This window comes from Zootermopsis nevadensis, unplaced genomic scaffold, assembly GCF_977971745.1.
Source record: "Zootermopsis nevadensis isolate Lab colony 2312 unplaced genomic scaffold, Znev_1.0 Znev_ptg000032l, whole genome shotgun sequence".
Taxonomy (NCBI): Eukaryota; Metazoa; Arthropoda; class Insecta; order Blattodea; family Termopsidae; genus Zootermopsis; species Zootermopsis nevadensis.
Window position 1 is genome coordinate 566,219 of NW_028259164.1, and position 24,264 is coordinate 590,482.

The 24,264-nt window shown below is 36.2% G+C and overlaps 1 protein-coding gene across 3 annotated transcripts in view; it reads left to right on the forward strand.

Moving 5' to 3' along the window:
* Positions 1 to 24,264, forward strand: part of LOC110831666 (uncharacterized) — a 167,486-nt gene that overhangs the window by 56,653 nt on the left and 86,569 nt on the right. For all 3 annotated transcript variants that reach the window (XM_087359647.1, XM_087359645.1, XM_087359646.1), the window contains exon 2: positions 14,470 to 14,514. In XM_087359647.1, the coding sequence (XP_087215773.1) occupies positions 14,470 to 14,514 (45 nt within the window). The remainder of the gene's footprint in view (positions 1 to 14,469; positions 14,515 to 24,264) is intronic.

Genomic DNA, 24,264 nt, shown 5'->3' on the forward strand with positions numbered 1-24,264 from the left:
CAGGGGTGTCAAACATGTTACTGTTTTTTTCAATACACGGACTAAGAAAATTAACAGTCAGGTTCGAGGTTATGCTCGTTATTTAATCTAAAAATGTGAGGCTATATAAATAATAGAATTATAATATCAATAATAATAATTATAAATATTGATGATAGTAATAATGCAATTCATGTATTAGAGTTCTTGGCAACAGCTGTAGATTACAAAATGTTAAACACACAAAACATATAAAGCACGTATTAAATAAGAAAAAATTGTGTTTAAAATAAATAATAATACTAACAAAACAAGCTAATATATGTATACACTGAATAGTTAACACAATCGATCAGATATATGTTCATAAAAAATCAGAAAAATCTTTCCAAATCACAATAACATTCAAGAGAATTGCAGTTAATCTGTCTTTCAGCACACAGTTTTCTGTTAACACGTCAGCGTAAGGATTACACGTGATGTGTTCAACACACGAATCACACATCCACATGTCTAAACCGCTGCTTGATTTATGTCATTGCCGATAAAAAGGATTAAAAATATTCTCTGTCGGTGGAGCGCACTTTGAAATCCTATGGATTAGACAGTGTACGTATTCAAACAATCCCTACAGCTGATGTCTCTGTAACACGTCACCATACAAATTCCTACCGCCAGTTCACGATTTGTTAGTTATCACACGTCTATCTAGGACCGCTTTATGACAATGGCGGGCCCTGGGCGAAAAATGAGTTTGGTCTAAATCCTTCTGATACCAGTAAGAATTGTGTTTATTTGTATTAATTAACACTAGGAAAAATAGTGGATAAAAATTAATAACAATACATAAGATGATAAAGTTGCGTCATATTGTGATAAATATATATTTGTTTAAATCTTGTCAGTCTAATCACAATATTATTATTACAATATTAAAAAATACAATAAAAAATACAATAAAATCTGGAAGAAAACATCATTTAAAATCTGATAAACATCTGACTAAAAGGTTGCATTTAAGAAATTATATTTAAGTTTATATAATTTTATACACCTGAAGATGGTTCTTTTAGAACTGAAACATGTCGTGTAAAAAGTGATGTTCTAATGTAAATCGAACATTTCGATAGAGAATATCATTTAATATATTTTAAATATTTAAATGTTAATTATGATAATATTTTAATATTTAATAGGAATTTTATTGTGATTAGACTGACAAGATTTAAACAAACAATACATAAATTGTCTTGGTTGCAAATTATTTTTCAAAACAAATTACCTGACATCTTATACTTTAAAACCAGAAGTATGACATACCAAACGTATCAAAGCAAGGAAGAAATACCCTGTACGTCCTTTGTGTGTGTACTGCCCAGGTATGAGAATCAAATATTGCCTAATTTTCAGGATATAGTAAATCACGTGATATTTGTGAGCTCCGGATTCCCAGAAGGTAGAATTTAGTCTTCGTGTCTTGAAATAGGAGAATACGTAACCACGATTACACAAGCTTCCTGACACATAAATTCTATTACTCCTGAAATTATACTTCCTGTGACGGGTATGCCATTTGCAAAACATGACAATATATGTGAAGTTCATACCACGCGGTCCCTAATGTGTGTGACATATCGCTCCAAAATGTTATTTAATTTTTAATATTATACTGTCGTGATTGAACCAAGAGAAGAAACTGAAGGTCAAAGGAACTTTGTCTTTTATCTGCTTTCACTTTGTAATTTTTAAATAACACTCCGAAAGGAAATACAGCCTGATATAGCAATATATTGAATTCTGTTCGTGCGTTTCTTAATATTATTCGCTGAAAGCGATCACCTTCAGCCCACAAAGAATAAGTGTAAATACACCGACAAATATGAAGTTCCGCTTCTGGAATGTGGATGAATCTTAACTTGAATGGACTGACTTCTTAGAAATGCTCGACGCTTTGCTCGTATCGCTTCCAAATATTTCACTTCAGAATCATCTCATGTGGACGCCAATAAGATTTCGAATGTTCTACAGAGAACGAAATATTCAGCCAAGAAAGAACAGGCTTACATTATTAAAAGTTAAACGTAATAATAGGGTTCTGTAAGGGGCGGGGTGGATTTCACAAGTTGAGCGACTATCAGCTACACACAAAGGGCTCTGTTGCAAGGTCTAGTACATCCATCATTAACATGAGAAATCATACACTGAATATTCCTATCAATATTTAAATTGTTTCAGAGAATCCTTCCAAAAATACTCAAAAATTCCTTAATTCTATTTCTCAAACACTAATTTGTACTGTAAGTTGTTTATTTTAGAGGCAGTTTAATGGATTTAGTAGGTTCTACCATTCAAAGGGCTACACTATTCAGGAATCTATAATTACTTCAAGATAATTGTACACAATTTACTCCCACATACGTGGTGTTTATAAAACTTAAGTAGCTTACATAAACTATAAATATGACTAATTAATTAATTATTAATAAATTATAATAACCAATAATTAATCTCTCTATTTTAAGAAAGTGCTAACCACTTTGTTTATAGAAGTTGTAGGTAGGAAATATACAACGAGAAGAAGTAATAAAACTCAATAGTTTCACTTTTTGAATTTAACACTTGAAAGCAATAAAATTTTGAGGCTTATATTTGTAATATAACTTTATAAGATGGTAAAGTTGCGTCATATTGTGATATAATAACTATATATATAAAATCTTGTCCGTCTAATCACAATAAATTCTTATTAAATATTAAAATATTACAATAATTAACATTTAAAATATGCCGTGAAACATGAAAAATGATGGTCTAATGTAAATCGAATATTTCGATAAAGAACATCATTTAATATTTTAAATATTTTAAATGTTAATTATTGTAATATTTTAATATTTAATAAGAATTTATTGTGATTAGACGGACAAGATTTAATATAACTTTATTAGTTTCATTTGATCTATCTCGACGAATCTGCCTTAAGTATAAACCAGACGTCGAGATAAGTAGTTAGCAATCTTGACTTGCATTCAGGATGTCCCGGGTTCAAATATCTGTCCACAGTTTAATGATTTTCCTCAGTCCCTCCAGGTAAGAATTATGTTAAATTAATCCACCACACCTTCCTTCCTTATCCTTTTCCATTCAATAATCACCCCCATCATTTGATGTTATATAGTCTAAACTACTGAAAGTGTCGTTAAACAATAATTACATACTGTCGATCTAAAAGTATCAATAAATCTCCTATGGCTTTTACATTACTTTCAAGTACTTAACTGAATTATATTTATAAATTAAATTTAACATAAAATATTCTTCCCTGCTCCGATAGAGCCTTTTCTGTTTTCTTTATACATTAGTCAACTTCCTTGCTACAATGAAATCCATGTTTGATCTTATTATAAAGGCGTTGTAGTGGGACCACGCAGTATTCCTCGCAAAAATATTTTTTTTAATATCTGGCTAGCAGTAAGCACACAGATCTCCCGTTTTACATTTGTTCTTCATAATCCCAACTAATCCTTGCATTTTCCGCATCTCTCCTGAGCTTTGTCTCTCCCAGATTACTATACGCAGTAAAAGGAATCACCTCAGTAAATGTGAGGCTGCCTCTCCTATCCGTAAGGATTTATCCCCGCACGAAGTGGTATTTGAAAGCCAGGAAAGAGGAAGCTCTTACGCTGATAGGCGCGTTCTTCCTTCAAGCTTCAGCAGCGAACGAACGCGCCTAGAATCTGTCGGCATATTACATTATATTCTACATCGAAGATGCTGTAAGAATATTTTAATATCATCTGTAAGTGTTCGGCTCTGCGCATATATCTTCAGATTAACTTGGGATGCGAACCATGTTGGGAGGATTGTATACTTCATATAATAACGTCTTGGCTTTACAAGAAGTGACGAAGGGAGAGGAGACATGGGAAAATTAATAGTGATTAGGATATATATTTCCATAAGACTTAAAATTCCTTCAAATGTTTTTTTTAAATTTTAACGCACATTACATTTTATTTGTTATTGTTATTCCTTGAAGGTGGTAAATTAATACAGTCCTCGTACTTGATGGACTTATTTTCTTGTTCAATATTTCTTATATTCCGACCTACTATCATTTTGATAAATTTTTAGCGATTACCGTCAGGGAATATCCCGATTACACGAGGATACCACCCACAGTTGTAAATTTGGGCTGTCTGAGATGTGAGATTTCAGATTATCACGTCATAGAAAATTAAAATGGCTGACTTCCGTTGTGTTGCTTCGTGTAGTCTGATAGACGATTACCGTCGTTTAAAAAGTACCAGTTTCCTATATCATCAGGGCGATGATATGTGACCACATGGCGCTGCAACCCAGAACCTCAGATCCTAAATATTACTTATTATAATCTATCATTTGTCGTTAAATAAACAATAATTTAATAATATACGAAAGAACGAACTTCCTGCCTTGTTAGCCAACATTTGATATCAGACGTTCGTAGAGCGTGAGAATATTCAATATGGATCGTGCAGGAATACATTTGTCGTGCGGAACTATGAGTCTTTCGCTTGTCATATTGCATACCTCGGAGGCGCTGCTGAATGTTTCATGGGCCGAATCACGATTCGAGCTAGCTACTGGTGCATATTAGCCTTGCGAGAAGTTATCGCCCTCTCGTGAATCACGTCCTTAGCAGCTAGAGACATGTAATTCAGAACTTCTACAGAGATACCCAAAACACAGGTTCCTTTTTTCAAACAATACAAATGCTTGACGCTTAAATTCTGATCGACTGTGTGTACGCGCGTTGTATATAAACATGTTTATGGCATTACCGAAATAATAAAAGGTAGTTTTGCTGGCAGTGCGTTTCAATAATTCGCAAAAGTATAACAGAGCGCCGATTATCCGTGGAAACGGAGGTAATCAGATGTCCAGATAATCTTAAAACACGGTCATTGCAAATTATATTATAACTATCATTTTGCATGTAAGCAAAATATTTATTTATACACAAAAGCACAAATATTCACATTGCAAAATATATAAATGGAGGCATATGAGTCTAGTTGCACTCAGTACAAGGCAGTGTTGCGAATACCTAAAAATATTCAGTTGTGAATCTTTTGTCAATTAAGTCCTAACTAACAAACCAACTAACTACCTCCAATTTCTGGAGTTGGTGAAATGGAAATATTGTTAGAATCCTGTCCCTTCACCCTATCCTACGCTACATAAACTGAGTGAGTCCAACCCTTCATACCCTGTCCATTTAAATATTATCCTCTTATCCGCATTTATTTCTACCAAGTGGCCTTTATTCCTAATATTTAGAGTAGGCTTGCAATAAAAATTTTGTAATTTCCATTCAGTGTTGCAAAACGTGAACACAAGGAAGAACACCATCACCATCACGCGTTAATTTTATTTCCTTCGTGCAAAGAACGCGTAATGATACATCGCTCGAATGTTTGACGTCAGCTGTGACGTATAAAATAAAGAACGAGTCTCAGAGCCGTTCGGTTTTCTGCCTGCTCTCGGTGAGTGCTTTCTCTCTAAGTGAGGGCAAACGCAGTGCGATTTAAGAGGATTTGAAACACGATTCTTTGGAACACGTCGAGTCGCTTCCGGTCTCCCACAGGGAACATCTCCAGAGAGAATTCAGTCAATGCAACTGCTCACCACCTACCACGACTGTCTGCTTCCAAAAAGTTCATTTTCCGTTGTCTGTGCGCGATCCCTCTGACATGTTTCTGTGACGGACTTATGAACTACTAAGCAGACTTACAAGTTCAAGTTAGTTTATGGGTACAATTTAGCTTCATGTTACACAGAAAGTATTTATTTATACAATAATTTTATTCACCGTCTTTACACAAGCTTATAGATTGTTAAAATCACATAAAATTATAACATTTCAACATTTGATATTGTTACATTTTAAAATGACGACATGTTTCGATGTTCATTCCATCATCGTCAGGTCTATCAATTAAAATTAAAAACTGTTGCACAAATCTAACGGGTAGAAAAAATCAGTATACGCAGGGCAGCAAGTGCAACAGTTTTTAATTTTAATTGATAGACCTGACGATGATGGAATGAACATCGAAACATGTCGTCATTTTAAAATGTAACAATATCAAATGTTGAAATGTTATAATTTTATGTGATTTTAACAATCTATAAGCTTGTGTAAAGACGGTGAATAAAATTATTGTATTGAAGAACACAAGCATGACGCAATTAAGATATAAGTTATTTATTTATAGTTTACTAAACGATGTTTTCAGTATCTCAGACTACATATTATAGAATGAGAGGATGATATTGAATAATGAATTGGAAAGTATGTGGTAGAAAGCAGTCTGAGTACAAATTACAACAGGGTAACATTGTGTTCAGATAGTAATATTAATAATTATAACCAAGTTATTTGTAGAATTTATTGACATAATAAATAACCTAGATTTTATTTAGACGTCTGAATATTATCCAGCACTAAAATAATGCCGTTCGTCATATTTATTTTATCACATATTTAAATGGTCATACTACCTAGATATTGGTCCAATATAAATTTTAATTTAGGGTTTTAAAAGAACCTCTGCTTATGTAAACGGAAGTCATACGAATATGTAACGGTTGACAAACACATTTAACATCTCATGTGTGAGTTCCAAAACGCTTATGGCATTTCATCATCAAGAATTTGTCTTAGTACAGGTAAAAACAAAAGTTATCTCAGAATTCAGGGGGAATATAACGTATCGCTTCGTTGCATTCACAGTACGATCCACCAACCTTTATTGGACGCATCCACCAGAAATGGCTAATGTGCTCACGAATCCGGAGCTACGAATCCACTCGATATCAGACTGATGATAATAAGAAAAGAACAGGAGAACTCTGGAAATCGATAAGAAATATAAAACCTTTCATTCCCGAAGAGAACTTCTCCATACTTCTGAAGTAAAGCAACTGGGATTTCTAGAAGGTAATAAAGTAGGGAGAAGTAGGTCATTGTGTGTTCCTTTTATGAAACTATCGTTCTAGACCTGAAGTTCCTGCATTAAAGTCTAGATTTGTATTGTTTTACTGTGCTCTTAAGTCGCCTGCTACCTAAGAGCTGCTATTGTTCAGACTGAGACTTCAGAACCTGACGTAAAATAGCCCTCCTATACGACCTTCAAAACGTTATGGTTGTACAGAACTGCACTCAAATATTAAATGAATTATTCACAACTGTTCTGTTCACTGTTCCTAAGATAAATAAACTTTATTAATACTGATGCTATTACTATCGGTACTTTTATTGTGTAAATATACGCTGCATTTTATTTATTTATTTAGTGTTCTGTCTGACGACAGGTCCATATGAACAGGATCCTTCCATCCTTTTCTCGGACTGGGACCTGTTCATATACGTTCTTGGCAGATGATCCAGAAGTGGTTTGCCATTGCCTTCTTCTGTGTGTGAATGGAGTAATTATTGGGATGCCACGGAGAAACCGGGGAAGTCCCCGGAGGAAAACTCCGTGTTGCCTAGACCACGGCCTTGCCCAACACAAGTTATAAATTCGGGCACCTCCGGGAATCGAACCCGAGACCCGAGGATTACAAGGCCAGCGTTCTAACCGCTAGACCACCTCATCTTATTATTATTTAGTGTTCTGTCTGACGACAGGTCCATATGAACAGGATCCTTCCATCCTTTTCTCGGACTGGGACCTGTTCATATACGTTCTTGGCAGATGATCCAGAAGTGGTTTGCCATTGCCTTCTTCTGTGTGTGAATGGAGTAATTGTTGGGATGCCACGGAGAAACCGGGGAAGCCCCCGGAGGAAAACTCCGTGTTGCCTAGACCACGGCCTTGCCCAACACAAGTAATAAATTCGGGCATCGCCGGGAATCGAACCCGGGACCCCAGGATTACAAGGCCAGCGTTCTAACCGCTAGATCACCGTACAATTATGATTTTGTAAGAACATACAAAATCATAATTTTGGCTTTGTATTCGGCTTGTTCTTAACGGTTTCAAATATAGTCACCGACGAAATATTTCGTCACATCAGCGACAGTGATGAATTAACAATACACAAATTTCAAAATTACTGAAAATATTGAAGAAGTTTCAAAATGACTTTCAAACTTCTGATCTCGATTCTAGATTTTTTTCAGATTTTAATGTGTAGTACGGACATTTATCATTGTATTACTTAACGACGCCTTTTTAACTACTTATTTATGTAGCATCAAATAATAGAGTTGCTGTAAATGATTAACCTGAGAATGCGCCAATGTACATGGGAGGATAATATTAAAATAGATGTTAGGGAAGTAAGGCCTAAAGCTTTGGATTGGGTTATCCAACTCAAGATACACAGCAATAAACCTTAAGAAACGCGGAACTTCTAGACCACTATCAGCTTCATAAGGAGGACTCTGCTCATACAGAATCATCACTGATTATGTAAAGTCGCTGTTAAATAATGTTATATTTATACTTGGCGGTTTTGCTGTCTTGATATATTTAGTTCAAATCTATGTTGCAATTACCTGAAGACAAACTGTGTCAGAATTATAATTCAAGCTATAAAGACTCCATGTTAATGAATACTCAGGTTCTGCCCAGGCTTTATCGCTTTATACTGTACAAAGAAATACCCTACTTACGTATTAATTATTCCTTCCGGCAACGACGACACAAATGCTAAGCTTTGTATTTGCGTCTTTGCTCTGAAATATATTGGTTACAATGTTGCCTAATGCATATGCATAAAGCCTCCTTAAGAATTTGTAACTTTGCATAACAAGGTACATCAGAAGAAGATCAGAGAAAGCAATCCACTTGTGTGTGTTTGTCAGCAGAGTCCCTAAGGCACTGATTAGATTTCTACAATTTTGTTGTTTTAAATGTAATAGACATTAGAAAACACAATTATTTATATTATTGTAATACAGACGGTAACGTTATACATAACAGATATTTTTAACAGAGCTTCGTGATTAATGTTATTATTATTATTATTATTATTATTATTATTTAGAAAGTGGCCTTGATTGGATCTAGTTTGGTTATTTGCTTTAATTTGATTTTTGTTTTTATTTTGTTCCTTGTATTTTATTAGTGTTTTACATTTATACTAGTGTTTACCTAGGTAGATTATTTACTTTTTATCAAATTTCTATCTTTGTATTAGTGTTTGCCTGTCATAGGCTCTTTGGTGTTGGCAAACACTTCACAAGTAATTTAACTATTATTATTATTTAGTATTATTTATTTTATTTAGAATTATTAAATTGAATTATATTACTTAGGTATCGTATTTAGCCAATATATTTGTGAAATAAGATTCAATAAATGAATCGAATTATTATTATTATTAATATGGTACATTTATATATTCAGTTTCATTTATTTGTTTATTATACTTTTATTATTATTGAAATAAATTAATTACTTATTATATTTTATCCTGTACTCTGGTTTAGTGCTTGGCTGTTATTGGCCTTTTTGGCTGTTTTCAAGCACTTAAATAAATGAATTGAATTGGATTGAATTATATTTAAGGTTTTCACGGTGGTGATATACATTAATCATTTATCATTCGAACGAAGCTTTTCGTCTGAGCTACTGACAGCATTGTTAAATAGACAATAAAAATACTTTTATGGAGGTGAAAACTTGGAGGCATATCTGAAACGTCGTTAAACGGCGCTATAGCCCAGAACACGGCCATATTCATACTCGCGCCGCGAGAACCTCAAATCTAAAACAAATGACACGCTTTTAATGTAATCGGAAAATTCACTACCGTATACTCAGAAGAGTCGAAAGCTGGTCCCTATCTAGAGCCAGTTTAATCCAGTCCACATCCTCACGCCCTATTTCTTTGAGATCAAAACACATTTTATTCATAAAGGTGAGGCACAACCCTGAAGGAGCCATGACAAAGGTTTTCGGTTCGCTCGTTCTTTTAAGGATGATAGATGAGGTTCTGACTGACTTCAAGGCTTACAGCTGAGGTAACTATAGTCTGCACTTTAAAGACTTTCATTCATTACATTCTGCCTTCTTTACAAAATAAGTAGACGCCAATATGACGTACTAACATGACTAAGGTATTAAACTTTTAAGATTTTTTTTGTAATAGAACACGATTAGATAGAATGGTAAGGGAGCATAAATTATAATTAATAAACTGGGTATGAACGGACCCCCTCTGTAAAAATATAGTTTTTAACTGTACTCAATTAAGCACATCTGTAAAAAGACGTATGGAGAAGCGGAGAATTTTCTTAGCGGATTATTAACATCGGTAGTTAATGACGGTGACAGCTACAGCCTCCGTCACCTTTACCCTCAAGGAATAGTTCCCCGTACCAACTGTACAGGTGGCAGGCGTGTTCATGTTGGCACGGACGAATCAAGGGCTTTTGTCTCTCCGTGTATGACATCGGAAAAATATATATATAGTACCAGGTGGAACAAAATTAAATAATTTTTTTAAAACAGTGGTAAAAATTAACAGCCAAATGGATTTGAATTAAACTAGTGTTATGTGTACAGAACATAACCAGATTTAAGGTTTACATGCGTCATGTTTGTGTTTTTTGATTAAAATATATAATAAAATTCAGGTCAATATACAAAACTTTATTTAGATGTTAAAATTTAAAATTTAAATGTTAAAATTTTAAATTTTAAATTTGCGCCATTCATCACTATAGGGATGTTACAATAGAGCGCTCTATTGTAACATCCCTATAGTGATGAATGGCGCAAATTTAAAATTTAAAATTTTAACATTTCAATTTTAAATTTTAACATCTAAATAAAGTTTTGTGTATTGACCTGAATTTTATTATATATTTTAATAACCAGATTTGTGTACAAATAAAATTCCATTTACAATTTTCTTCAAATATGTTTAGCCATTAAATTTTCCAAATGCTTTTAAAAAAACGTAATTCTTTTCGCTTTGCCCGGTGTTTCTAAATCAACGGCAAGAGACGGAAATATAAAACATTATAATGAGATAAAAGATAATTTATTAGAAAAGTGTACGAAGGCATTTTTCAAAATACCACGTATACTGTAGCAAACACAAGAAATAAGTAATAACACATAAAAAAACACCAATTAATCTAGCACGCATATCACGAGTACTGAAAGAGATATTGTAAGTAACAGTTTGAACATCTGACGAACATAATGCGCACCGAAGTGAAAATACACTAACAAGTTTCTGTTTCCGATTACGTTCCAATGAATAAAACAGTCGTTTCTTTTTTATCATTCGACTAGTCATCCTCGTTTAAAAACATTCTTTTTTTCCCCTCGTATTTCTCAGTAAATGCAAATGTCCCATTCCGAATGTTTTCTCTCCATTCTGCTGACGAACAAAGCAGGTTCTTTGTAAGCTTCGAGTGCTATAAACTAGTCGCCATTTTGTCACGTCGGGCGCAGAATGGCAGTGGCCATAACAAGCTTCTGCACTGCTGAGAGATATCCCCGTCTCTACAATAAAAAAGACTGCAAATTGTAACCTCCCCTCTACTGCTTGGTATAAACGGATGGACCGAAGCTTAATTCTAAGTAGACTGCATATCCGTAGCATTCGAAACTACTCAGGGCGGTGAGATTTCTAAAAACAAACGAAAAATTTAATACCTAATTTGTTTACGGGCACAGTTGTATTTCCTAAATATAACAGAGTATAACGAAACGTCCATACTTATAAAGTTATAAACCAAAACGTTTGCATACGTCAGCACTTAATATCCTTGCAAAAAAAATCATAACTTAATATGGAATTAAAACTGAAGATAATAAAAATATATTTTATAAGGCCTCAGTGCTGATATCTAAAAAAAACAGAAGAAATTTATCCACACATTTTCTCTGAACTGACGTTCTGGATAAACGCGACCATGAGGCTGGAACAATAACATTAATAGAACATTTTCTCGGTGCGCATAACAAACTATAAAACGTACGCACAGCGTAATAATCCTGTCGCTTTCACCAGAATTTGACACTTATTCTTTACGAATGAACCTAATGACGTCAGATTTGCCTCAGTGGCTGGTAATTCCCCCGTACATGGGCTCCATAGTAAGTAATGTAACCATAAAAACCGAGGTAGCTTGGGGATTCCCCACACAGTCACTTCCACATGCAGAAATAAAATTAGTCTGTAAGGAATGTACTGATTTTTGTTATAACATCTTAAACAAAATTGGAAAGCCTAAAATGTAAGAATGTTCACAATGAGATGGAAATGGGCGAAGTAAAGCTTCGATCAAAAGAGAAATCCAATCGAAGTATAACTAAAATTATTTTAAAGTAATTTACAGAACTACACACAAAAATATTAAACGTTTATATAACTTCATAAAGAAATGTCCGAACCTTAAAATATATTTTTTTTAAATTACTATATGACTGACGGTAATGTGAAATATTCAATGGACTGTAAATCCGACAATTTTCATCGTCATATACTTTTAACAGTCACGTAACTTTAACAGATACGAGAATTCAGTTTTCTCACTCAAATTTTGCAATAGACTTTTCTTTTCTCAAATCTGTACGTTTTGCCTACATCACTAGAAAGAAAACAAATGCATGTACCACGTAAACCAGACACATCACTGACGTAGGAAGTGAGGAGGCAAACTATAATGTACTGCCAATGAGAAATATTGATATTTGCTTGGACGGTATAAATAATTTAATTATTCGTGTTTTTTCCGTCTAATCACAATTGTATTGCAAATGTTTCATTTTTACATTTTACCTTCCATTTTTATTTATATTTTTACCTTATTACATTTTGTCTTCTATACTCGTTCTTTCAAGTTCAATAATAATTAAAAATATTTTAAATTATTTACGTTACAGGCCAATGTTAAACCACTATCACTTCAAAATATACCCTCACTCCAATGAATTTTGAATTAAACATCATCAGAAGTTACACAACAACAGTAATTAAGTTTTAGTTTATAAGATTATAATTTTTAACTTTTAACTTTACACCTGAAGATGGTTCAATGTAACCGAAACATGTAGTAAAAAATTGTACCAAATATGTAAATGATATTTTAATATCTTATGTATAATTTTATTTATATACGGAAAAAACACGAATAATTAAATTTTTAATTCACAATATGACGCAATTATATCAACTTATATATAATTTAGTAAATCTTGGGATTCCATAAAAAGGCAAGATATTTCTTGACTACATGGCTAGCTTTTCAAGAGGACCTCTACTCCAAGCAGTTATGTTACAGAATTAAACAAACGATTCAAACAAGCTGAATATGCACAAAATGTCGTTCCAGCTTTACAAATAGATATCAGCTGTGACATTAACCAGTGACTCTGGAGTGCCACCTTGGAAACACTAGCATTAGTTTATGAGGGACAACCACGCGTTCCATATTCCCTGCCTCATTATGACCCACCCTGCAACAACCCTCCCAGTCCAACAGGTCTTAACTTCATTAACAAATTTATCCCCTCGGTCATACTGAGATCACATTCGTCTCCAACTTAAGCACAAACCCGTTCCTCACACAAGAAACAGTCCCATAGAGTGAGTCATTTATAAACTACGCTGGAGATGTTTGTTAGGAACGAAACGGAGAGATCTCATGGGAATGATTACTCTAACGTGTCGTATTTTTGGCGAAGGCATCGGCAGGCGAGACTGAAACACTGAATTGCTCCATCAAATGAGAATTCCACTTTTCTTCGAGTTTTAAATTGTTGAATAAATGACGTACATGGTGCAATACTAAAACTAAAGTAAATTTTGAGCCCTGTCAGTCTGAGGTATGAACCCTCAAATTATTTTTAAGTCAAGATATATAGAAAAACCGCCACTGTGGTCTAGCGGTTAGAACGCTGGCCTTGTAAGCCTGGGGTCCCGGGTTCAATTCCCGGTGGTGCTCAAATTTATAACTTGTGTTGGGCAAGGCCGTGGTCTAGGCAACACGGAGTTTTCCTCCGGGGGCTTCCCCGGTTTCTCCGTGGCATCCCAACAATTACTCCATTCACACACAGAAGAAGGCAATGGCAAACCACTTCTGATCATCTCTGCCAAGAATGTATATATGTATGAGCAGGTCCCTGACAACCTGAAGAGGTTGGAAGGATCCTGTTCATAATATATGGACCTGTCGTCAGACAGAACACTACAAATAAACAAAATATAGAAAACGAACACTTTAATAACATCCTGACGTAAACGAATTAGATTTTATTTTAATAAGTTTCAAGCACTGTTGATATAGGTTACGTACTGTTTAGTTGCATTGGCAAAACATCATTCATGCACTTATAGACGCGCTGAAACACATCCACTTACTGACCTATCCTTTTGTTTGTGTTTACGTGTACACACTCACGCAAACTTCCTCCTGAATGTGGACAATTAATAACGTTGTTGATTTAACATGGCCACTGCGTTTACTTGTTTCAGGCATGGTGAAGCAACTAAAAGGCGGTTACCTGCTCCGATACAAAAGTAAGTACAGCCAATTGCAATTTTAAAGTTTTAAACCATAAATAAGCTTGAATAAAAAATGAGTGAGAGAGAAAAAAATGGGGGAGTAGTGAGAGACAGGTAGATGTCGGTTGGAAAGAATATAATTCTTTCGGAAACAGAGAACAAAGAAATATGGAAATTTAAGCATGGGTATAAATCGAAAGGGGTCATAGTGCAATCAGTCAGAGAAAGGAGTTTTGATATTAAACTTGGGAGAGCGGTATTTTGGATTCAATTCATACCTCAACAAAAACATGACCCATCTAGAAGATTTCTGTCTTCTGGGTTGTTGCGCTGTGTAGTCTGGTCGATGTTTACCAACGTTTCAGAGGTCATACTGCCTCCGTCATCAGGGCGTTGTCATCGGAGACAGTATGACCTCAGAAACGTTGGTAAACATCGACCAGACTACACAGCGCAACAACCCAGAAGACAGAAATCTTCATACTCATCGCCCTGATGATGGAGGCAGTATGACCTCTGAAACGTTGGTAAACATCGACCAGACTACACAGCGCAACAACCCAGAAGACAGAAATCTTCATACTCATCGCCCTGATGATGGAGGCAGTATGACCTCTGAAACGTTGGTAAACATCGACCAGACTACACAGCGCAACAACCCAGAAGACAGAAATCTTCATACTCACCGCTGTGAAAACCCCAAATCTTACATGACCCATCTACATTACAAAGATCAATTAATACTGTTTAGGAAAATAATTCGTTTTTATTCTGGCATTCATGCGAATTCCATACACACACTGTGAACGAAAGCAGGTAGCGCATATATTTACCAATACGCTTTGAATATTTTATTTACAGTGATAACAGAATTACCTACTAGTTTAGCAACCATCAGACCTCGCGTCGCAAAGTTCAAGCCACACTTTGATCATCTCTGAGTTGCGTGTGTGTTGCATACTGTTCGGGGATGTAACTATCTGGTGTATTTGATGCAGACTAATAATTAACCTTTCAATACATGTTAACGAAAATGGGCAGGGCCACACAAGGAGACTGTACCTATTTCATTACCATATGCCACCTTCATCTACTATGATAGACAACAGGTCTTTGTCTCATGTCGATCAAAGTCGACGAATTTAATTAAAGTCGATGACACTGGTGGAGCTCGTGTCGGATAAACAAAGAGTGTGGGAAACAGAAAGCACAGAGAATATTATGCGGAAACGTTATTCCTAACAGAATAGGTTTCTAGCCTTGCAGTACTGGATAGTTCAGTGAGATCATGAGGCAATTGGTGTTGCTATTATCTAACACAGAATGCTAAATAGTAATCCGTTCTTGCGTCCAGAAGTTTGGTCGTTGTTTAACACCTCACAGTTCAGCAGCTGCACATTTCCGTATGTACTGATAGAATGGAAATGTTATAAAACGTTACTAAAGTAATCTGAGTTCGAATCAACTTGCTTGAAAATAACTTTGATGTACTTTATTCAATACTTACGTAATTCCATTTAGGGCGTTTTGCTAAAATTTCCTTCTGAACTACGTAAATGATATCCAAACATTCTCCTGTAACGACTAAGTAAAACCACGTAGCACAACCCATCATGCTAGCCAGAATCTGGCCCGAGTTTTGAACTCGAGACCTCCTTAACGTGACAACCTTAATATCCACACGGATTCGACATTCTGTTGACGTTAAATATAAACTAAGCCACCTTACTCCCAGACTAGTTAAATGCTGGTTCAGAAATTAAGACTCTGAGTTAGTACCGGGTGTATGATAATGTGTTACTTTGTTAGGGCTAACTCACTCCTCGTAGAGCGGTGATAGAATATATCAGAGCAATGGAGGAATGGTGATTAGCGAGGAATAATTGAATAACTCGGAGAAACGTTTTCTCCAGTGCCACAACAAATCTCATTTAAAGTCGCCCGGAAATTAACCTGGTCTTCGGCGGTAAGGAACTTGTGTCTAGCTGCCTGAGCCATGGCATGAACTTTGGACACAAATTAATATTGATAAAAGAGATGCATTTTCCTGTCGTTTGTAGTAAAATTGTTTAACGTTCGTGCGTGGTAGTGTCATTCCAGCCACGATTATTTTCAACATTAGCCAGGCCGCCTTGTTACTCCCTTAATGACTCAGTTCACAATGAAGTTTTGGTGCAATGGCTCTTACAAAGTCAATGAAACTTGAGCCGCGTCGTGACACAAATACGAAATTCCTGTTACAAGAAGTCTTCGCAGTACCAGTAGAATCCCACCATTGTCCCAAAGGAACAATGTTCTTATAAAGACTAGGATATATATACTCTGATATAGGCTGCTGCCATTAATAACGATGGTATCAAAGTGGCGTCTGTATGTATGTTACTTTGCAGGTACATGCTTGGAAATTCGGCCGACAGTCAAATATTTCTGACAGATGATCTTAGATCCGTCATTCCTGCAGACGAGTTAAATAAAATATTAGCAAACATTAGTAAATCAAGGCATTTCGTATAAATTTCAATATTGGAATTCTGGGTTGTGACACCACCATTTATATCTCTAACGCTTTATTTTTTTTTCAAAATACCTTGCATAGTTACTGTCCCTACAATTATTGCTGACATTTCTCTTTTTATGATAAAATTTCTCTCACTTTCCCCTACAACACTCATTCTTATCCTTTAAGGCCGAGTAATTAATTATATGTACCATCTTCTTTGAAAAATCACTCTTGCCTCATTTTGTATATATGGGTTTTGTATCATTATCAAAATAAACAATATTTGTTTCCTTAAAAACATTAACCAGTTGGTCTACGTAATGATGAAGTGTGTGTTTTCTTTGCGGTACGGACTGAATTATTAAATGAGCCCGGTCTTTAAAGGTACAATTTAGCTGCACGCGACAGAGACAAGCGACCGAGGCAGGCGACAGAATTTCGAGACCGGTCGCTTCCTGTCTGCTCTCTGTACAATCGTATGAAGTACAATTACGAGCGCGAGACAAAGACAGGCGACAGAGACAAAGCACAGGAGACCGCTCTCGGACCAGTAGTGTCTCGCGACGGGCTCAGGCAGCACGTGTGTTGTTGAGTAAAATAATGACAGAAATTAAATTTACTGGTGACCAAGATGAGCAATTGGTAGAATTAGTAGCAGAAAACCGACCACCGACAGAAAGAACCTTCTTCACGTCTGGTTTTGAATATTGAACTCATAGGTTTTCTTTGTTTCTTTCGCAACAAATAACATAGCAACACATCATCTTCTTCGATTAACCTTTTTAGAAGCATTTTTGTACTCATTTTTCACAGAATATGTGCACGTATGTCTCAACAAAACAAATAACAAAAACACTTTGCTGCATGTCTCGGTCGTCACCTCAAAAGTGTGTGGCGACAAGCTGCGATGTGTCCGTCTCCCGTCTCTGTCGCCTGCCTCGGTCGCTTGTCTCTGTCGCGTGCAGCCAAATTGTATCTTAGGAGTTACATGATTAGTCATCGAAGACACTCTTGGCAGGTAGTCAAGTTTCGATCGATGACTTATCAGTGAAATCAATATAACGTCTCTGTTCTTCGTAGTGTCTCGTTTCTGTCAATCGCGTTGTTTCCTGCAGCATTTTGGGTCCATACTGTTTTATATATATCAACCGAAGTCAAGGCCCTGGATATCAGACCCCGAGAAAGGGGTTGAAAACCGACGCACTTTTATCGGCTCGGAGTCTGGCCGATGAGAGAAATGCCCGCTTGTAAGGTGCAACGCGTGCGTAAGGACATTAGCAATACCGAGCTAACGAGATTATGAAAGCTCACCGAAACGTGAGGTAATTATCTGGTGGTAAGAGCTGCAGAAGCAACTCATTACGTTTGCCATGTTTGCAGCACGCAGTTCGGAAACTAAACTACTCAGCGAACTAGAAACTCCGCCTTCAACGTGACCAGAAAATGCAGACATACCTCAAAAAGTATTAATGATGTCTGCCATGCGATTACAAGTTATTAGTTCCAAAAAAAATGTTGTCATTTTATCGAAAATACTGCCGACCTTAATTTTACCATTTGCTTTATGAGAGAGTAACGCAATGAATATCACAAATTACAAGTATATGAAAAAAATACCCAAGACTGTATTTGGACTGGCCAAAGATGAACTCTGAGATTTCTACGGACCACATATTATTATTATTATATCCCACCTATTCACCACTTTATGGGGTATGTACTCCCATGTACCCGAGATAGACCTTGTCCCTAAGGTACATAGGGCAGCAGCTATTTCCGGGATCCATATTGTTTTTAGCAAGTGTCACATGTATTATAAAATGTTTTACAATACATGTGACACCACACTACTTCCTTCATTTCTTCTCTTGTCCAAGCCACTCTTGATTTTCTTGTGAGTCTGGGGCTTGTTGGCTGTGCGTGTCCATGGTTGGCCTTCGTTGAATTGGCTCGTTGCCGTAACCAACCTCAGGCCAACCATTATTATTATTATTATTATTATTATTATTATTATTATTATTAAACATTGTCTAGTATACGTCAGCAAACAAGTGATTACAACTGAGGAAAACAGTCTTTCTGGACATTGTGCCGTGTAGACTCGTAGTCGACTAACGTTTCGGAGATGCTGTCACCATCGTCCACTGATCTCTCTCTTTCTCTATGACACACACACACACACATGTGATTTCTATGGTTACTTTCTCTCATCCAGATATTGGCAAGTCTGAATGTCTCTTTCACTAAAACGGAATTAAATAAATATTGGTATCAGGGAATACATAACCTACAGAAATGATTGTTTTTTGACCTGAAGATAAAACCGGCTGTTGGTCTCCCCTGGGGCGTGGGGTGACGTGGTGGTTTTACAAGTTATTGTAATTTCATTAGGCTACTGTTCTCTATAGCGCATGACTATTTGTATATGTCGAACGTTCGACAAACTATCTGCATCTTTGTCCCGAGTTACGAGTTGAATACATAACGAAGTCTGACTATTGTGGCATTTACAACAGAGGAAAATATAAAATACAACACGAAACATATTATCCAAAACGTTAAACAGTACTGTGTCTCAGAGACTAGGTTTTCTGTTGAACTTATATAATACGTCCATTTATGACTCAAATAACATAAATCACATAACTGATAAGATTTAAATGTATTTGTCAAAGACATTTAGTTTACTATGTCCGTATACGAATAATATGATAAATTATCAATGCAAAATATTCACTGTGTAGTAATCGTGAAAAAATTTAAATGACAGCATTTTCGGTTTGCAAAAATTAATACAGTCACTTTATGATATGAACACTGAATGTATATTGTACATTCCTGTCCATACCCGTTAACATTAATGTGCAAATTCTGTTACGATTCCATTACGAAATACAATTTTGTTAGAAATCTGAGTAACTTTTAATAACAAACAACTAAATTTCCCCCCACATTAAAACTTTGAATATTTGCAAGTCATAATTTAATATCGCAAACTGTAAATATAATATAATTGACGATACACTGTGAAACATTATGCCTAATATCATAAAATCAAACTCAGAACTCGCATTGTTAACTTCGTTTGTTTAAACTTTTAATCACGCCTGTAGACATTGAGTCGTGTCAACAAAGAGCTTTTCAACCCCCGTTTGAAAGTAATTTGGTTGTCAAAGTAATCAGCTTCGTCAATAGGGGGGGGGGGGGGGCAGGATGTACGAACTGCTGCTTCGTTACCTGATCCCCCCCCTCTTTTCCTACTCTTTCACCCCTCTTTTACGCAGTCACAATTTGACTGCTTAATTAAAAGTCTCTGAAAGCATCATTAACATTTATATAACTACTCCCAAAAGAAGAAATATTTTCAAATCATACACAGCGTTGTCTATTTACTGCGATGACCGTCCTCTGGGATGTTTGCGCCGTCTGTGCTGGAAACTGACCGACGTTTCAGAGTCGTCAACATACAGACATTAAAAGTAAAGTAAAGCTGTCCCACTATACGCCATGTAGGCGTTTGGGGTGAGTGGAGGTATAGCTCCTCTCTTCCTTGACCTCGGCACTAGATGGGGGTGAGTGGTCAGCATCACGCCCCGACCGGCTTTACCCCCGGGAAAGGACCCCGGTACCTATTGGATAGGAGGCTGGGTGGGCCCCAGAGCCGCAGAGACGCAGAGGCTAGAGGAACCCCCCCCCCCCCCGGGGGGATTGAACCCCGGTCGTCCAGCCCGTAGCTACTCACTATACTGACTGAGCTATCCCGGCTCATACATACAGACATTATAAAATTTAATATTCTGATAATAAATTAATAAACACCAATAAACTAAACGTAAGGCATCAAAACTCAATGAAATTCTAATTATATTTGGTTGTAAGATGGCTGGCTTCTGGGATGTAGCGTCGTATACTCTGGTAGAAATTTACCAACTTTTCAGAGGTCCCTGCTGCCTCCAACATGAGACTCATATCCCTGATGACGGATTCGGCAAGGACCTCTGAAAAGTTAATAAATTTCTACCAGACTACATGACACCACAACCCAGAAGACAGCCATCTTCAGACTCATCGCTTTGAGAACCTGAAATCCTACTTAGGTTACAATGTAAATTTCATTGTCCAGTCTACCGTCATTTAATTGCAGAATATTAACATTTATTATACAAAACTTGTAAATTTCCGGATTGAAAATAAGATTTCAAGTACGTTTCACCAAGTTACAAGATTTACTGACTTGTTGACTGGTTGAGGCCCTAGGGCGTTGTTTACAGACCCATAACTTCACTTCTATAAGCCATCTATACCAAGCTTGATAAGAAAAAGAGTGAGACTGCTATGGTTACCATTAGCTTGGGGCTTTCCGAAAGGGGAACCGGGGGGAGAAGTGAACGCCTACGCTAACAACTGAGCACTAATGGAGAATTTAATAGCTCAAGTCCCTGACTGACACATGTTGAAACCTCATGGGAATTCCAATCACACCAAATATCCAAACCGGCAGCTACGTACTGTAAGTTAGGTCCAGCTCTAATTTAATCTATGGTTCATGGTTTAATGCATTCAGTTCTGAGAGATTACACACAGCGAAAGCAGATAGTAATGAGTTGCACTGTAATTACACCATTAGTTTGCATAGATTCCAAAAATATATACATATTAAAAAGCCTCTGTGTATGTATGTTTCTCCATTAATATCTTCTGCGCAACCGCTAAAAGTCACTGCCAAAATATATATTCCGTTATTATTAAAGTCTAACGTTTGCATTCCTTTGATGGAGAAAAAAGGTTAATACTATAATTACGATATCAGCTTTATAATTTTTTTTCAACAGGCATTCTTTACATAATTCAATTAAGAACGTTAAAACTGTCCAAATGTGTAGCACACTACAATTAGACTAACTTTAGAGACTGGATCAAAATGCACAAAGTGAGTTACATAATATGTGCCCATAAGTAAATAATAATAGATTGACCATATCAAGTGAGACATATTGAGCGAAGCATGTAGCATGGAGAGAAAACAAAAATGCTTACAAGATTTTCGTTGGAAACCTGAAGAAAATACACTGCTCGAAAGACAAAGACACAGATAAAAGGATAATATTAAAAAGGATCTTTCGTGAATAGGGGAAAATTGTGGACTAGAATGATACGGTTCGTGGTAGGGATCACTGGTTACCTCTTATGAACACGGTAAAAAAAACCTTTGGGTTCCATATAAGGCGAGAAACAGGTTGTTACCTTCAGAATAAGAACACTGTTCCAAGGAATTACTCAGTGGTTAATAGTTTAGATTCGTCTCAGGTCTGAGAGGCATAATTCCCCATTTTACATATCGTTCCCTTTCGGATTCAGAATTCCAGAATACGTCAGATATATGCTGCCCTCTTCCACATGTCTCTCTCTCTCTCTCTTACTCACTCTAAAAGGTTTTCACTCCGATAGAATTCCTTTTGGCTTTCCCCATTATCTGCAGTTCCCTGCTGACTTTGCACTCCATAAAGTCACAACGTATGCATAAAAATAAGATAACGAGAATTATAAAATAATCCTTTATAACAGTGCGAACCGTAGACAGGAAAGTAGCTAGATGGAACATCGCACTTCGGTTTCGTTCACCGAAATGTTTTAACCCGTGGCACGTGCACGCTTTCAATAACAAATACAAGTATAAAGTAAATATCGCCGATTACTGCATGTCTCTTGGTATTCGTTGTCACTGTATACTCGTTTCTAGGACTATCTAACTAACTAACTAACTAACTAACTCCCTGGTAGCAGAAGCCCCAGGTCCGACACCGACAACACCAAAGCCCGCCACTGGACACGATCCCGAGCCAACTCCATCCATTTTCCGTCCTAACAGCCCACCTCCCGAAGATCCCATCTCCTTCTTGGTCTGCGAAGTGGTTGTTTTCCATAGGCCTTCTCTACCAAAATCTGTATGTACCCCTTTCCTCCCCCACGCGTGCCACATTTCTAGCCCATCGGAGCCTCCTAGATTTTACTATCCTCACTACACTAGCTCCTCGTTATGCAATATTCTAAATTCCCAACTTATTTCATCCCTCCTAGGTCCAAATATCTTACTGAGCACCTTGTTTTCAAACACTTGTAATCTGCGTTCTTCCATCAAGGTAAGAGACCATGTTTCACAACCATACAAGACAACGGGCAAAGTTATTGTTCTGTATATATCCTGATTTTTTATGTTTTGGATAACAAATGGGTTGATAACAGTTTTTGAATTGCATAAAACGAGCTTTTCCCGAATGTATTCTACTCTTAATTTCATCGTGGACCTCATTTATATTTTACTCACTTCTAGGACAAGACAATTAATATAATCTGTAGTTAAAACATTATCATTATAACCCTAAAACACAATAATAATTTACTGTAGTCGTGTCCAAATAGCGGCCCTTCGGTGCATTTTACGGTCCTACACGGTTCTGGAATTATACACGTTCTACGGTTCCTTTGTCCTAATTTTAAGACCCTTAGCTGGATATACAAGATTAGATAAAAAAAAAGATTAAATTATGAAATATGTGAGAAAGCAGTATTTTAAATTTTACATTTTTTAGACAACGGATTGTAAAACCAAATACCTTAAACTCAGTGCTAGAAATCTTTTCTCACATTTAACATTGCAGAATATTAATTCTTTCGTGAATTTAATTCTGTTTTGTTCATTTGTAACGAGTCATCAGAAATTCTATACGGTTCACTGACTATGAATTGTACCTCTGGCACTCCATCTTGAAAGCAATTACGCACGCATATTAACGTTACCATATTTCGGTATCGCAAAAACCGACAAGTAGAATAAAGAGAGTTAAATACAAAACACATCAGTGATTAATAACATGTGTTTATGAAGTGAGAGCGTGTGTATTGTTTTAAATGATAAATGGAAGGCGATGAGGTGACGTGTGTGTGGACAGGGATTTACGTACGAGCTGTGTACCAACACTTTCTGTCTATGCAAGGCAATTACAGGAGACCCGTCCAGGTAGTGTACAGGCCACACAATGCTAAGTGTTGTTAAATCACTGGTCGAGCACGTTTTATATTGTTTGCGATATAATCTGTCTCCATAAGTGTCATTTCTATCCGAAAAAAAGCACAGAAATTTCTATGTAAGTTGCTAGAGGTTCGTTCAAAGCTCAGTAGTTAAAAAAAATTCTGTTATCGTACTGGAATTTATAACTTTTTTCGGAAATGTTTTACTACGCCTAACTCAGTCCAGCGAAGACCAT